Genomic DNA, 16684 nt, shown 5'->3' on the forward strand with positions numbered 1-16684 from the left:
AAGTTCTGGGGATTCTTTCTTTTTTGAAAAAGGATGATGAAGAAAAAATTTACTAGGAGGCCATTTTTCTTGATGATATTTAGTTGCCTCTTCATCTAACTTTTCCTGCTTTTCAGGGGTTAAAGGATCCTCATTAGTTCTTTCCTTATCCAATGGACTACTAGATGTTAAATTGTCAGCACCATGCTCAGCCAGTGAGCAAACCAGCCATCCCTATATAGGATGCAAACCCGTGGCCTTGGCGTTATCAGCACTGCACTCTCCTGAGTGAGCCACGGGCCAGCCTGTTAAATTGAGCTTTTGCTTAAAAGCTGCAACCGGGAATAAGCTATCTTGGGACCCATAAGTTGGTCCCTTCTTGTCTGACAGCAAGGGAGCTCTCTCTTGAGGATTATCACCCGGTACAGTAAATTCATTTACATTTAATGCCTTGCCTCAATGCACTCCAAATAGAAAAGGCAGAGACCGGCATATTAGCTTCTCCATGTCTTTGATACTATTGTCTTATGTTATTTTTTTACCTGATTTCAAGTTTTTAAATTTAATGTTCCTTTCTCAGGAAACCATGGACTAACCTCTTGTACAAACAACAAAAACTCAGCCAACTGTGGCTTGCTAGTGTGTAAAAGAATGCCAAAATATATAGGCTCCTATTCTTAGATGGGGAATTTTCCATTATTCTTCCTCCGCCTAGGCTCGAAACTTCTCAAAAAGTTCTCATATACAGGCTCCTATTCTTAGGGAATTTTCCATTGTTCTTCCTCTGACTTGTAACATGTACTTTAGAGCCTTGCAGGCTGTCTCATCACTCTTTCCACACATGCCTCCCATGTTGCCCCGTGAGGAAGGGATAAAGGGAGCCACAGGGCAGAGAAGTGTAGGGACTTCCCCCTGTTATGGTACTCACCCTGACATGCAGGTGGATTACTTCACAGTGACTACCATGGTTGCGGGGGCTACTCCGCTGGTTGATCACCCTTCATCGACCTTCTTTCAGGACCGAGCAGCCGGGGGCCTCACTCGCTCCTCTTTAAAACGCCTCACACGGGGCACCACTCTGTCGGGTCCGCCGCCAGCCGACCTGAACAGCCCTAGCCTTGTTCCTTTCGGTGGGTGAGCGAATGGCCCAGGATTCCTCTTTCCCTCTGGTCCCCTTTGGAAGAAGACAGGGGAAGAGAGCCGTGAAGAGAGGTGAGCACAGCCGCCAGCCCCAAAAGCAGCCCGGTTAAAGGACACTCAGATGCGACAGGGGTTCTGTCAGGCAGTTCCATTTATTTTCGCACAAGCACTTGCTTTTAAAGGCAAATGGTGAAGGGAGGTTTTTTACATAATCTTATCAGCTTAAAGGTCAAGCAGCATGCATCCTGTCTCAATGCCTAGCTATTGCAACCACACAGTGTTCACGAGCGCAGAAGCGCATATTTGGCCAATAAGGGCTAAGGCAAGGTTCCCGCAGACACCCCCACCCTACTTCCTCCTGGCGCCATCTTAGGCTGCCACATTAATACGCCCTTGTGGGTCCATAATGGTGCCGCTTGTAATGTCACTTAAGGTGGCGTTAGTTTTTAAAGCCCAACACAGCCCATCCGTTCTTCACACTACAACCAGAGTGATTTTTCCTTTTTTCTTTTTTTTTTTTTTTTTGTCTTTTTTGAGACCGCCACACCGTGCTCAGCCAGTGAGCGCACCGGCCATCCCTATATAGGATCCGAACCTGTGGCGGGAGCGCTGCTGTGCTCCCAGCGCCCCACTCTCCCGAGTGCGCCACGGGCTCGGCCCAGAGTGATTTTTTTAAATGCAAAATTTTTATCGTGTCATTCTCTTTTCAAAAGTACTTCTGTGACTTCCTACAACTTCACATCAAATACAAAAGCCTTAGTGCAGCTGTCTGCTGTAATACAGCTCTGCCATTTGGCGTCTACTAACTCTGTGCTCTGATCTCCCATCAAGATATGTCTGAATCTCTGCTCTCATATTCTGAACTGTTGATCCACAGAGATTTTTATAAAATCTTAAATAAATATCTTAAATAGAGGCTAAAGGAGCTGACAAAAACACAGAGAGCCAAACTGTCTCCTGCTTTTTGCATTTGAATATTCTGTTCCTCTTACTATTAAAACACTGTCTTTGCCTTCCCTTCAACTCTTCACATGGATGGCTCCTCCACTGGCAAGAATTGTCTCAGATTGACATTCCCTTGTGACTGTGCTTTTGTCTGTCATTCCAACTGTTTTAATAACTGCCTTTGTTCCACATTCACCCCATACTCCTATGAATGCACTAAAACTCACATCAAAAACGGCCCCATCTGAGAGGTTCCTGGCCCTGCTATGAGCACTCATAAATTACCTCTGTTGTAGCAGAGGTATGTTGTATCTCTTACTCCTGTCGTAGTCATCCTCTAATTGCTTTCTCTCTCTCCCACTAGATGGAGTTTCTTGAGAGCAGGAACCATCTTATTCATTTTTGTGACCCCCCAAACTAGACAATGTCTGGCACGTAGTAGGTGAATGAGTGTTAAATGAATAATTCATTCACAAGATGAAAAATTAGGCACAGGCTTGTGTGACATCCCTCCCCCACCCCTCCACTTTCCTCCAGAAGACATAATTAACTGAAAGATGAAATTAAGGCCTATAAATAGAATTACAGACTTTGCACCAAAAGAGTCTTTTGGATGGAAGTGGTAAACAAACACCTTTAAGAATCTGTAAAATTAGTTATATTTTTTTAACATAAATCTCTGAGTGATATTTGATTTGTAAACTACAGTCTCTTGTCCCTGTTTTCTTCCCTTCAAAATATCAATTTCTACTTTGCTATTGGCTTATTTTGTACTCTTTAATCATCCTGAACTTTAGAAAATATTCGGGTTCATATTTTATCTTACTTATAGGGATACATTAAATATGTAATTTTATTAAAACAAGAATATTGTGTTAGACATTCTTAGACAAAAAATAATTCATAAACTATAATATCCAGCACCTAGTAACACAAATTGATATTCAAAATCTACAAAACTCTTCACATATTCTAATGCCAAGCTTAAAGGTCCACTTAACCTTTTTTTTAAGTTGGCCAGAAAGTCAGAATAACAGCTATTTCTTTTAATAGATTTGGCATCATCTCTAAGTTTACTATTGTTTGTCTAGAATTTTCTTCTCAGATGATGACAAAAAAAATCACTAAATTTCAAAATTATTTTGTTTGTTTTTTAGCCCAGACAATGCAAGCATTTAGAATATATTATGTGAAAACATATTTTAAAAATTAATTTTCTATTATGCAAAAAAAGAAGTTAAATATATGTTAATGTATTATGGAAACTTCTTTATCAAATTACCTGTAAATAATATTACAAACTTGGTTTTGTAAAGCTGTTCTGAGGTTATAGAGAGGCCTTTATTGAAATATTGAGCTGTAGTCTTTGCCCCATGGATTTTCTTAGAAAGAACCTTAGAGGTCATCTAGCACTTTTTTTCGAATTCAGGAATCTCTTTTACAGAATCCTTGACAGATGATCATCTATTTTACTTTTTGTTTATTTCTTTTCTTTTTTAGAATTTTCTTTTTTGCATTGATTTGAAATCTTCTTCCTTATTACCCATTAATCCTAATTCTATAATTTGGAATAAAACAAAGATGAGTTGGACCATTCACCAAGTTATAAAAGCTACAAATCTAGAAATCATTCTTAATTCTTTCCTTTTCCTCTTCCCCATCAGTCACTCACTGATTTAGTCCTATTAGTTCTAAATTCAAAGTCTATGTTTGATCTACCCACTTCTTTCCATTGTTACTACCACTAGATGGTAGTCCAAGCCATCATCATCTTTGACCTAGACTATTGTAATAGTCCTCGCCTGGGTTTCATTTCTCAGCTCTCTACTTTCTACACCAGGAGTCTCCACATTGGAGTACATAGACCCTAAGGCAACACAAGATGATTCACTGGAATGCAAGATGAAATACCAGAAATTCTACTTAGATTTATTTTTATCTCATCCTATTTAATCTCTCTTTTGTGTATATTTTATAATGTTCATAAATTAGTACAATAGTGTATGTGTATAGTTTATAAATAAATGAATATATATATATATATATATATATGTTGGGAATACATGCTCAAATATTGAATACTTTTTTTTTTTTTTGTCTTTTTTGTGACCGGTAAGGGGATCGCAACCCTTGGCTTGCTGTCGCCCACACCGCGCTCAGCCAGTGAGCACACCGGCCATCCCTATATAGGATCCGAACCTGTGGCCGGAGTGCCGCTGCGCACCCAAGCGCCGCACTCTCCCAAATGCGCCACGCGGCCAGGCCTTGAATACTTTTTGCTAGATACAGTATGTCCTGATTAGCAGAGAGTAGGATTATTACTTCTCAGAATTTGCACACTGCCTTTATATAATGTAAGATTTTATTAGCATTTTAGCTCTCATTTTTCTCTTTTGCTTTTTATCAAATTCAGTCTGATGTCCAACTTCTCAGATCATTGATCATTTACATGTCCTTATATAACTAACAGGTAGACAATTTTTTAACTGAAATGCCTTCCATTTATCCCAGTTTGATTGTCTTACACATTTTTAGAAAAGTTTTGACATAATCTCATAGAAAAATTCCACGTACAGCACAAATAACATTTTTTTCGTGAATCATTTGAAGTAAATCACCAACATGATGCCACATCACCCTCAACACTTTACTGTGTATTTCCTACAAACAAGGATATTCTCCTGTTTAGCAACAAAACAACCATCAAAGTCAGGAAATTAACATTGTTATTCCTATTAATGCTTAGACCCCATTTATGTTTTGCCAGTTCTCCAAGTATGTGTTTTATTGTAACCATTCAAATTCAGAATCACATATTGCATTTAATTGTCATGTCTCTTTAGTCACATTCAAACTGGAGGAGCTCTTCAGTTCTTTGACCTACATAATCTTGACACTTTGGAAGATTTTAGACCAGTTATTTTGTAAAATATCCCTCAATTTGTGTTAGCCTGATGTTTACTCAGGATGAAATTCAGGTTATGCATCCTCAGCTGTGACATAACAGAAACAACACTGAGTTCTCATTTCATCCTATCTGGTACAATATCATCCTACATGATTTTGATTTGTCCCATAACTGATGAGGTTAACTTTGATCACTAGATTAAAATGGTGTTTTTAGGCTTCTCCCTGTACAGCTACTCTTTTCCATATATAATTAACAAGTGTTTTATGGGGAGGTATTTTGAGACTATGTCAAAAATTCCATATATCAAACATTTATTATTTACTTATTTAGTTATACCAGTATGAACTCAGGGCCTCCTACTTTATTTAGCGAATGTAATTTGTTATTATCACTATTTATATTGATGCTCAAAATGTCCCAGATTTGGCCACTTAGAGCCACTTCAGTCAGGCTTCTTCATCCTTTTGACATATCCCTTCTATCTTTGAGCCCTTCCTTTCTTTCTATCTACATTTAGTCTTCTTTGCTTCAACAGCATTTCAGGTCATTTAGATTACTTTGAATCTTGATTCTGCCACTTATAATATTAACTTCTCATCCCAAATAACAAGCATCTCTTCTATTTCTTTATTCAAGTCATGGATCAATGAGTTGAGACCAAAGAAAGGGCCCTGATGTGCTGTTCCAGAGACTACCTTCCAGATCAAGGGTCCTCAGTGAATTACTTAGGATTTTGTAGTATGTTTTGAATACTATCTGATTGATCTTCAAGCCACTTGCTACTTCCAAGTCAAAGTCACTACCAAGCCAAAGACCAGCATGCTCTTCTTGGCATTTCAGCCATCTCCTTCCTGAAATAAAATAATTTGTTAGCATTCTTAATGGGGAGAAGAGATGAACAGAACCAACACCTCTGTTCTCCACACTGATTTACAGGCAGTCTCCATCCCCAGTTGATCCCAGGGCTTAGGGAATATGTACCTTCTATTCACCCCATTGCTAGTAGGATTTTTACTTACAGCCAACTTGGTGATATCAAAGATTGATGGGTAGGGGAACAATTTAGTTCCTGCTACACATTATCTGCACAATAATGATATTGCTCAACTGAGCAAATTAATAAATAATTAAAGATAATTTAAATAAATTAATGCAAACTTTAAATGGATCTAGTTGCTCAACTGTTTGTGAGTACCCCATGGAAGAGTCTACAAAGCCAAAAATCTGAATTCCAGTGTAGAACTTACAGCTGTAAAACTTGAGAAAGCCATCAAGTTATTCTGTGTTTATTTGTTTGGGGGCTTTTTTTGTTAATTAGAACACCCCTAGCTGCTCCGCAGAGTTGTGGAAGCTAGAGAAGAACAGGTAAATGAAAATTTTCTGTATTGTATTAATAGTTATTAAAGTGTAAGATCATTATTCTTATCCCAAATTACAGTGCTATCATACAGTTGATTTTCCATTATTTTATAAGAAAAGAATCATGGACAGATTTTTCAAATACTGTCATTCCTAAGCTATTTGCCTAATGCTGATCTTTTTTAAAAAAAGAAAATGAAGCTAACTTGGCATGACTTTTCTCCTTGACCCTGATTGATTTGTTCTTTTTGAAATACTAAAAAATCATCTATTAAAAAAAAATCATTTTCAGATTTTTCTGGGATCACATAAGCCTTACTATCTGGTTTACAAATCCTTCTTTTCTTTAATTAGAAAGTTAGAACAGATTTTCTTCTCAAGACTTCTGGCATCTCTCCTCTGCTCCTTGATTTCTTGAAAATCGCTAATACTAACTCTTAAAAAGAATAGAGAATTAGACAGCCCCTGCTGTTCAGTAGTCAGTTTCACAGCCTGATGGGGCAGTTTGAGAGAGTTTGGGGAGAATACCACAACTTCTCTATATTTCTATTTTCGATATATACAAAAATAACCCAAAGAATCTGACTTCTCACTGTTGTAGTAAGGGCTAAATACAATAATGCTTATGAAGGAAAGTCTAAAAAATTATAAAACTTTATACTACGTAAAGATATGTTAGTGACACAAAATTAAAACTCGGATAACAATAGTAAAAGCTATCATATATTAAATGTTCTCTCCTCACTAGACTCTGTGTTCTCTCCTGATGCACACCACAACCCAGTATGTATTACTGTTCCTCTTTTATAGATGAAGAGACTGAGAATCAAGAGGGATTAAATACCGCCCAAAGTCATTCTGACAATAAGCAGTGGAGAAAATTTAAATCCAGGTCTATCTGATTCCAAAACCTATATCCTTAATCCACACTTCACATTTCATCCTAAATTCCCTCCCATTTAGCCCCAGTGGCTGGAATTCATCTAAGCAGGATCTGCCCTGAGAATCTCTCACCTGCTATGAGCTGCTGGCCAAGATTTATGCTGTTAGTTCTTAATTTTCCAATTAAAAAACGACTCTACTTTCTGGAGAATACAGAAACCACGTAGTTGATTAATAGCTCTGAACTCTTATTTATCAGCTAACGCTACACCATCTTCTGAAAGCAGCAGATCTCTTCCTTCCTTCTTTTTTTCTGCAAACATGTCCTGTATTTCACATTTTTCATAAGCCTCAGTTCCTTTTGCCTTCTCACCAGTAGGTGCCAAGACCAATTTAGTTAGAAAGGCTTGACTTGGTTCACCTTTCAATGAATTGAATAGGCATATTACTGGTAAAGTACATTTTCTGAATAAGGTAATTATTTAGTTAATAACTTGTTCCCATGAATCCTTTCCCAAATATATTGACCCATGCAAATTTCTTCTTTTTCAATTTCTGTCAAGTTTACTTGATAAGTGTTACCAATTTGTCGTGGACTTATGCAAAATTAGTAGTTTCACATGTGAATGTTTTGGATCCTGAACTGGATCAAAAATTATCGAGGACAGTAACGCTGCCTTCTGAATTTGTGCTTATTAATGCTTATGAAAATGCTTATTTCTTTGGGAGTTTATTACATTTTAAATGACCACAACTGTGATTACTGTGAAATTTTGACAGCTATATCATCAGCAGAGTAGACAGGGCTCATAGGAATGCTGCTTTGCAATAGGGACCAGATATCACTATAGCTCCTACAAAACCATCAGGGTGTGACTGACAGTTGCAATACACTATCATTTGAACACTTAAAAATAATTTACTCACCAGAGGTACATATAGCATATTGGCCTTTCAGGTTCAATCACTGTGGAAAATAGTTTTGTTTTTGACCTCATTATTTCGTAATTTGATTCCAAGAATATCTTCATATTTACCCTATATTTTCTGCAACCTTTATTTTCTTAGAATTTCTGTATTTTCTATTTTAAAAGTCTTTTTGAACTTATATAGTAACTACAGAATTAATCACTTTTAAAATGTCACGAACAGGCATATCTTGACCCAACTGAAAATTCATACAATTATGTGATGATAATTACTCCTGGAAAAAAGCCTTTGGCAAAATATCTTTGGAAAAAGAAAAATGCCAGAAATCAACATTCACTTAATTTTAACATATAGAGAGGATTACCATGTTTTCTTAGACTATATTATAATTGAACCTAACAAAAAAAAGAGAGAGACTGTAGGAAACATATGTAAGGACTCATTTCCTGCAGAGAAAAATGCAATCCTTAGCACTAGCTAAAATATTTACTCCAAAATAGTTTTTCAATAATAATGTATTGTGTAGTCAGAAATCTCTTTCTCTTTTCAGAGATCTAACAGGTTGGGGACTAAGTATGAAATATATTGTTTGACAGTTGGTCAGGAGATTTTTATATAATTTTTGCATGTATTTTTAGTACTTCAGAGTTAATTTGAAATAAATGATCTCAGAAAATGATTTAGTAGCTAATTGGAGGTCCTCGTGTTAAAAACAACTAATAATATTCTGATTCTGTATATTCTTTCTCTTATCTTGTTGGTTTCCTATCATATAATTAAAGATTAAAGTTTATTAAATTTAATTCTGTTATAAGAACTATAAAAAAACTTTGGCAGAGGTGGTGAAATTTTAGTTTCAAAAGTACTGATTTAGATTTGAATGTATTTCACATATTAAATTTGAAGCTAATTAAGGTAAGACTTTTAAGAGTGGAAATGTTAAATTGGTCATATATTATTTGGGATAAAGTTTATCTTCATAGAAATATTTTTAATATAGGAATCATTGTTTTATGTAGAATATCTCTTTAATCCTGCCCCGACAAAATTTTTACTCTTTTTTCAAGGTATCAGATACACACCGGACTTCAACATTCTATCATAAGACCTACCCAACCCAACTGTTTACCTCTGGATAATGCAACCCTACCTCAGAAGCTGAAGGAGGTTGGATATTCAACACATATGGTTGGCAAATGGCACTTGGGTTTTTACAGAAAAGAATGCATGCCCACCAAGAGAGGATTTGATACCTTTTTTGGTTCCCTTTTGGGAAGTGGTGATTACTATACACACTATAAATGTGACAGTCCTGGGATGTGTGGGTATGACTTGTATGAAAATGATAATGCTGCCTGGGACTACGACAATGGCATCTACTCTACACAGATGTACACTCAGAGAGTGCAGCAAATCTTAGCTTCCCATAACCCCACAAAGCCTATATTTTTATATATTGCGTACCAAGCTGTTCACTCACCATTGCAAGCCCCTGGCAGGTATTTTGAACACTACCGATCCATTGTCAACATAAATAGGCGGAGGTATGCGGCCATGCTTTCCTGCTTAGATGAAGCAATCAACAATGTGACCCTGGCTTTAAAGACCTATGGTTTCTATAACAACAGCATTATCATTTACTCTTCAGATAATGGCGGCCAGCCCACGGCAGGAGGAAGTAACTGGCCTCTCAGAGGTAGCAAAGGAACATATTGGGAAGGGGGTATCCGGGCTGTTGGCTTTGTACATAGCCCACTCCTGAAAAACAAGGGAACAGTGTGTAAGGAACTTGTGCACATCACTGACTGGTACCCCACTCTGATTTCACTGGCTGAAGGACAGATTGATGAGGACATTCAACTGGATGGCTATGACATCTGGGAGACCATAAGTGAAGGCCTTCGTTCACCCCGAGTGGATATTTTGCACAACATTGACCCCATTTACATCAAGGCAAAAAATGGCTCCTGGGCGGCAGGCTATGGGATCTGGAACACTGCAATCCAGTCAGCCATCAGGGTGCGGCACTGGAAACTCCTCACAGGAAATCCTGGCTACAGTGACTGGGTTCCCCCTCAGTCTTTCAGCAACCTGGGACCAAACCGGTGGCACAATGAGCGGATTACTTTGTCAACTGGCAAAAGTATATGGCTTTTCAATATCACAGCTGACCCATATGAGAGGGTGGATCTTTCCAACAGGTATCCTGGAATTGTGAAGAAGCTCCTGCGGAGGCTCTCACAATTCAACAAAACCGCAGTGCCTGTCAGGTACCCCCCCAAAGACCCCAGAAGTAACCCTCAGCTCAATGGAGGAGTCTGGGGACCTTGGTATAAAGAGGAAAACAAGAAAAAGAGGCCAAGCAAAAATAAGGCTGAGAAAAAGCAAAAGAAAATTAAGATGAAGAAGAAACAGCACAGAACAGGTTCATTTCCAAATTGCCATTCAGGTGTTACTCGTGGATAAGTACTAATGTTTCCTGTTTCGTTAAAAATAAATCAGTTTTTATGTTTCACCTGTTTTGTAGGTACACCAGCAAATTTGGATCAATAATATCACTGCCGTAAGCATCAGGCTTGTTTTATATGTGGTGGCACTTCAGAGATACCTGCCACCTGGCCACAACATGGAAAACTCTTCCACTTGGTGCCCAAAGTGCTACTCTTGCAAGCCACACTTCGAGGAGAATGGAGATGTTTATTTCTCTCGCTCCTTTATAAAAGGTGGTCAGTCATGAGTTCAACTGCTGTGCTTCAGTCAGTTGACCAAACCCTATGCTTTAAACTACAGGAAGGGACTATCACCTGCAATAGATGAGCATGCGACTTGACGGAAGTTACAGGGTAGCACGGTTCATGCTACTTTTGATAAAAGATAGTCAAAGGTTGTGTCACCTCAAAGGCCTTGAAAAATATATTTTCTTAATGGATTTTTGTATCTCCATCATATGACACTTGGTTTTTTTAATTAATTCTATTTTATGTATCATTTTTTTCCTGTGAAAATAAGCTGTTTTTCTCACATGCGAACAGCTTGCACCTCACTTTATCATGCACGAGGGAATGGCAAATAAGAATGTTCGAGCACACTGCCAAAAATGAATGTAACTATTTTCTAAACACTTTAATAGGGTAACATTTCAGTGTAAAGTACATAATTTATTTTTACAGAAAAAATATTATTTTGTTTTCATCAAAAGTTATGCAAATGACTTGATTATTTTATTTTTATTTTGTGCATACCATTAGAAGAATTTTATTTCATTTCTTCAAGATTACTAGGCACTGTAATACTATAAATTACTGTAATACTGTGTGAATTCATAGAATATAAAAAGAAAATGACTCAGAAAAAATTATAATCATCATTGTTTAATCGTTATTTTGAATGTAATAAGATGAATATATTCCTTACAAATTACTTGGAAATTCAGTGTTTGTGTAGAGTTGAGACAATTTTTATTATTTCTATCATAAACTATTTATGTACCTTAATTATTAAAATGATTTATTTTATGGCATTAGCAAATTTGGTGTGGCTTTTCTGATCTAACTTTTAGATAAAATTATATTATTCATGTTAAAAAACAAAAATCTTTACAAATGGGCAATGGAAGGTATGGTTTGCTAACAACCAAAGTAATATAATGTAACTTTACATATAACAGATGTTTCCTCTTGGCTACCACATGAAGAAAGATGTTCACTTATTAATAAATAACATTTGTAATGACCGTACTCTTATATAAAGTGGACACTGTGGGGAGATACAGAGAAATGCAAGCTATGGATCATGCCTGTAGTTGTTAATGTAGTTTGGAACTCACACATGCAAACATCATGAGGAGGATTAGAGGATGATCTGTAATGAAGTTTATCATGGGTCATCGATGAGCATAGACTGATGTGGTTTCTGTAGGCTCTAGAGTTTTCTTTGAATTGCCTCCTCCTAATATGGAAGACTCTAAGCCTTGTAGTTTACACTTGAAATGTCACAGATAGCTAGAACTGGTATCTGTGAAGTTACAACTGTCATAAAAATGTGCATAGTGCTATGGCAAGACACCATTAAATACATTTATATCAGAACTCAAAGGACTGCCCCTCACAGTTTATGGAAATGTATGAAAGAATCTGTATACTAGTACAGAAATTACTAACTAAAATGGACAAAAAGATTAAAAGTTTTTTTAATTTTAATATTTCATTTTTAGAACATATAGCTCCATTTTATTACAATGTAAATTAATATTTCCTGACGTTTGTGTTTTCTTGACCATATCTTTTATTTATTTTTTAATAATTGTTAATGTTTATTAAATTATTACTCCATGCAAGTAATTGTTCCTAGAACTTTACCTAAATTAACTCATAAACCTGCACCTCAGCCCTCTGAATTGGCAGATAGTATTGTTAGGCCTACTTTACAGATGAGCCCTTGATACAATGCAATGAAAGTGACCCTGCGTGGTCTTCCTCCCAGAGGATCTATAGAGTGTGTCTTTTAAATGAGTCTTAAAATCTAAAGTGTTTTATCAGTGTTTTCCTTTTTTGGTGGCACATAAAATAGTGAAATAGATGATATCTAATAAATTTGAAGAAATAGAGTTACTGTTACACCAAAAAAGATTTCTGAGGAAAAATAAGTTTAGGAAATACTGGATTAAACAAAGTTAAAGGGGTCACTTTAATGCGGACTTTCTTACAATTTTAAAATCCTACTTTGCCTTACAACTCTCTAACAGAAGGACAATTTTATACAATATTCTCTAATTTATTTCATCATAAAACCCTTTTTAGTGCATTGCACAGGACTAGTGTTCTGAGCAACAGACTTTGAAAATGGCTTGTGTAAATAGAATCTTCTAGAAGTTCCTAGCAAGACCAAAAACGGAACAAAGAGGCAAATTAAGATTATGAAAATTAACCCACACTGGACCCCAGTAGGTGTTACTTATCAGGATGTGAGTTTAAGTTTGCTGTAAATGACCATAGCTTTCTCAATGAAAATACATTAGCCCACAGCTTTCTTCCTGGAAATGGCTTCGTGGATATCCATTACTGTTTTAAAGAGAGTACCTGCCACCTGCACAGGGCTCTGAGTAGGCTGTGATTTAAGAGAAGTCTCAGTGTCTTGCCCTTAAGAAACTAAGATCTAATGTAATAGTCATACATACATAATAAATGAAAATATTTCCGAAGTGCTGTCAGCAAATCACTGTGTATTTCAAGATGGCCAGGAAGGAGAACACTACATCTGTGACTCTTATTTCCTAATCACTAAAGCTGTGTTAATATTGTGCACTTATTCTCAGGTGTCATTCTCTTAAACTATGTTCCTCAAGATGCATTTCTAGGCTGGCTGTGGGCTCTTTCAAGTGTAAATTGCACTTCTTTTGATCTCCAATCTTCTTTTTAGGATCACAAAGGAAACTCCCACTAGCTCTCTCAGAAAATAATTTGTAAGTAGATAACAAAGGAAACTCCCACTGACTTTGTCAAAAAATAATTTGTAAATATGGCTATGTGTCTGGAATGAAAAAGGATATAAAAAAAAATTTTTTTAATAATAACAACCACCAAAAAAAAACATTTGTAGTGCCTTTCAACCAGTGACAACATGTACCTCAGGTGTGTCAAGTCTAACTAAAAGGACTTGTTTCATCTGTATTACATACTCTTTCCTCACTTTTCTAAAAATTCAGTGAATATTAACAGTTTTCATGACCAGGTCCCTTTTAAAAATCTTAATGATAGAGGGGAAACTGTGTCATTGACAGTGGAATAGTCAAACAGTTGATACATTTTAATATTTGATTTTCTAAGACATAAGAATTTGGCCTCAGACTTAGCTTCCTAACCGTTTTCTTCACAGCATTCTTGAACACACAAATTGTGAATTTACTGGTAGCCGTCAAAATGTGTGTTGTTGGCAGGAAAAAGCTGCCTTGCCAAAAGCAGCAAAATTCATCTGCGGTAAGCTAATAGCTACATTGTTTCCTCAGGGAAAATTACTTCATAAAATTCATTCATTCATTCAATTAATATTTACTAAATCTTATTATTTGTCAAGCTAATACGTGCTTGGGACACATCAGTGAACAAACTGGATAAAAAGTCTTACCCTTGTGCAGGTTACCTTCTGGACAAGTGAACACAAAAAGTAATATTATGTACAAGTTATGTACTATTTATTTATTTTTTTTATTTTTTTTAATTTTTTTTCCTTTTTGTCTTTTTTCGTGTCCGGCAACGGATCGCAACCCTCAGTGTCGCGCCCGTACCGGACTGGGACCAGCAACGGGATCGCAACCCTCGGTGTTGCTCCCACACCTCGCTCAGCCAGTGAGCAGGAACCGGTCTGTATGTGGGATCCAAACCCTCGGCGGGAGCGCCACTGCACTCCCAAGCGGCGCACTATAGCAGTGCGCCACCGGGCCGGCCCGTGTACTATTTAAAGTAATGTGACAAAGCGGGGGTACCACTCAACACTGAGTTTATCCATCCACTCATTCAACATTTAAGTGCCACACATAATGATGTGTGTGAGTGTGATGACAAGCAGCACCAGGCAGGGTCCCTGCCCTCAGGTAGTGTACATTCTCCTAGAAGGTTCAGCTACGAGTCGAATCATGAGACACCTCCTCTCTCCCACCTCCCACCACTACTACCGTTCTCTCTTGATCTTTCTCCATAACATTTACCACGATTTAATATATTTCCTGTTTCACTCACATATTTGACTATACCTTATTGTCTGTCTCCTCTCACTAGAATATAAGCTTCTTAAGAAAAGTGATTTATGTTAATCTTATTTACATCTGTATTGCCAGTATATAAAACAATGCCAGGTTCATAGTTAGCACTCAATGTATTTTTGGGGGTGAATCAGTAAGATGATAACATATATACATATGTTCACCTACATTTACTTGGCTTTCCACTTGCAGAGGCCCAAAAAGCAATACCCCAAAGTGAAGGTCTCGAAGCAAAAGCAAAGTTATCTTCTGACCTCCTGCCCTCATGTCTCTCAGCCTCATTCTCCCCTGAGGCAAGCCACAGAAACTAGAATTCCTCTTCTCCAAGGTGGGTCATAGGCATACTCTAATCTCCGCTCCACCCCCTCCTCCCCGTCCTGGAGCTGGCCATGAAGAAATTCCCTGACCTACCTTGTCTGATTGTAGTCATAAGACCTCCATTCCAGAAAAGGTCCTGCCCCATACCCTGGAGGAAGGAATGCTACATGGTACACAGACAGGCCAAGAAGTATCTGAACAGACAGGCTTTGCTGGGCTTCCCCACCCAGTCTATGAGCATTAGATCATACTTTTCTTGTCCAATCAGATTTCTACACAGCTGCGCCTGCTTCCAAAGAACGTAAGCATAAATGTGGAAAATTTTCCCTATATCTTTGGGTCTTCATTTCTGAAGGCTCTCAAGTCACGTAAAACAATGATAAGATAAAATTTGTCATGCCTTTTCTTCATATTAGTCTATGTTTAATCAGATGACTTTTCAGAGAACTTTGAGGAGGTTGAAACAGATGTCTTCCCTTGGTCCCTACACATTTTTCATTTCTTGTATAGGGATTTCACTGTTGAAAAATAGAACTATCATTTCTGATACTTTTCCTCATAATAACAGCAATGATGTGAAATGCAGAAGTCACACAAAATTGAGAGCAAAATTTATCTATATCATCTTTATTACAAGATAGAGCATGATTGTTCTAACACTACTTTGAAAATTACAGAATACATTAGCTTAAATGAGAGTTTCCAGAAAGGAGAGATAGGGGCTTAAATTGTGAGTAATTTTCTGTAGCAAGTCGTGAAAGGGAAACATATACAGTAATCAGCAAATAACATCTATGTCTTCATAGAATTATGAAGCCAAATGGACTACCCCGCACATCCTTGGGTATTTTATTACAATGTTTGCCAATTTGGCAGAGCAGGAATTCTCCTTTTTTAAAGGTATATTTGATTGATTCATTGGTTAGATAAGGCATTATTTAAAGTATGACACCAAAACATTACAACTTTATATCTACGGTTTGAAATATTCTTACTTTAAAATTTTCTACAATACTACAACATTCTTTATCAGGTGGCTTATGCAATTTTAGATAAAATCAATCCCAATAATTGAAAAGGAAAAAGAAAATAACAGGCTCATTAGAAACGTCTGCACATTCACTCTTTGCAGAAATTCTTTGGCTGATAATTACCAGTGGAGAGCATCTTATGTCATGAATCAAATAAAAGTAAAATTGTTTTTCAGAATAAAAAGCCAAAAACAATTTTCAATATGACTTACATCATATTAATTACTTCAGAAACAATGCTTTAGGAATTAAAGTTTCTTCAGCCTTTAGATTTGTGAATGGGAATACCTTCAATTAATCTTCTAAATCCTAAACAACTATGAGAAAGAATTTTTTTTTATAACCAAGGTTTTTAAAAAACCACCTTGATTATATTTAGTATCTGAAAGTACATTTTTTCATGTTGTCATCAGAAGAATTTCCCAAGACTCC

At 36.8% G+C, this 16684-nt stretch overlaps 1 protein-coding gene across 1 annotated transcript in view; it reads left to right on the forward strand.

Annotated features, from left to right (window-relative positions):
• ARSJ (arylsulfatase family, member J) overlaps positions 1–11756 on the forward strand; it is a 90685-nt gene extending 78929 nt beyond the window's left edge. Inside the window, exon 2 of the mRNA XM_008564569.1 lies at positions 9214–11756. Within this exon, the coding sequence (XP_008562791.1) occupies positions 9214–10612 (1399 nt within the window). The 3' untranslated portion in view covers positions 10613–11756. The remainder of the gene's footprint in view (positions 1–9213) is intronic.
• Positions 11757–16684: the final 4928 nt, after the last annotated feature.

Source organism: Galeopterus variegatus, unplaced genomic scaffold, assembly GCF_000696425.1.
Source record: "Galeopterus variegatus unplaced genomic scaffold, G_variegatus-3.0.2 Scaffold2, whole genome shotgun sequence".
NCBI classification, from domain to species: Eukaryota; Metazoa; Chordata; class Mammalia; order Dermoptera; family Cynocephalidae; genus Galeopterus; species Galeopterus variegatus.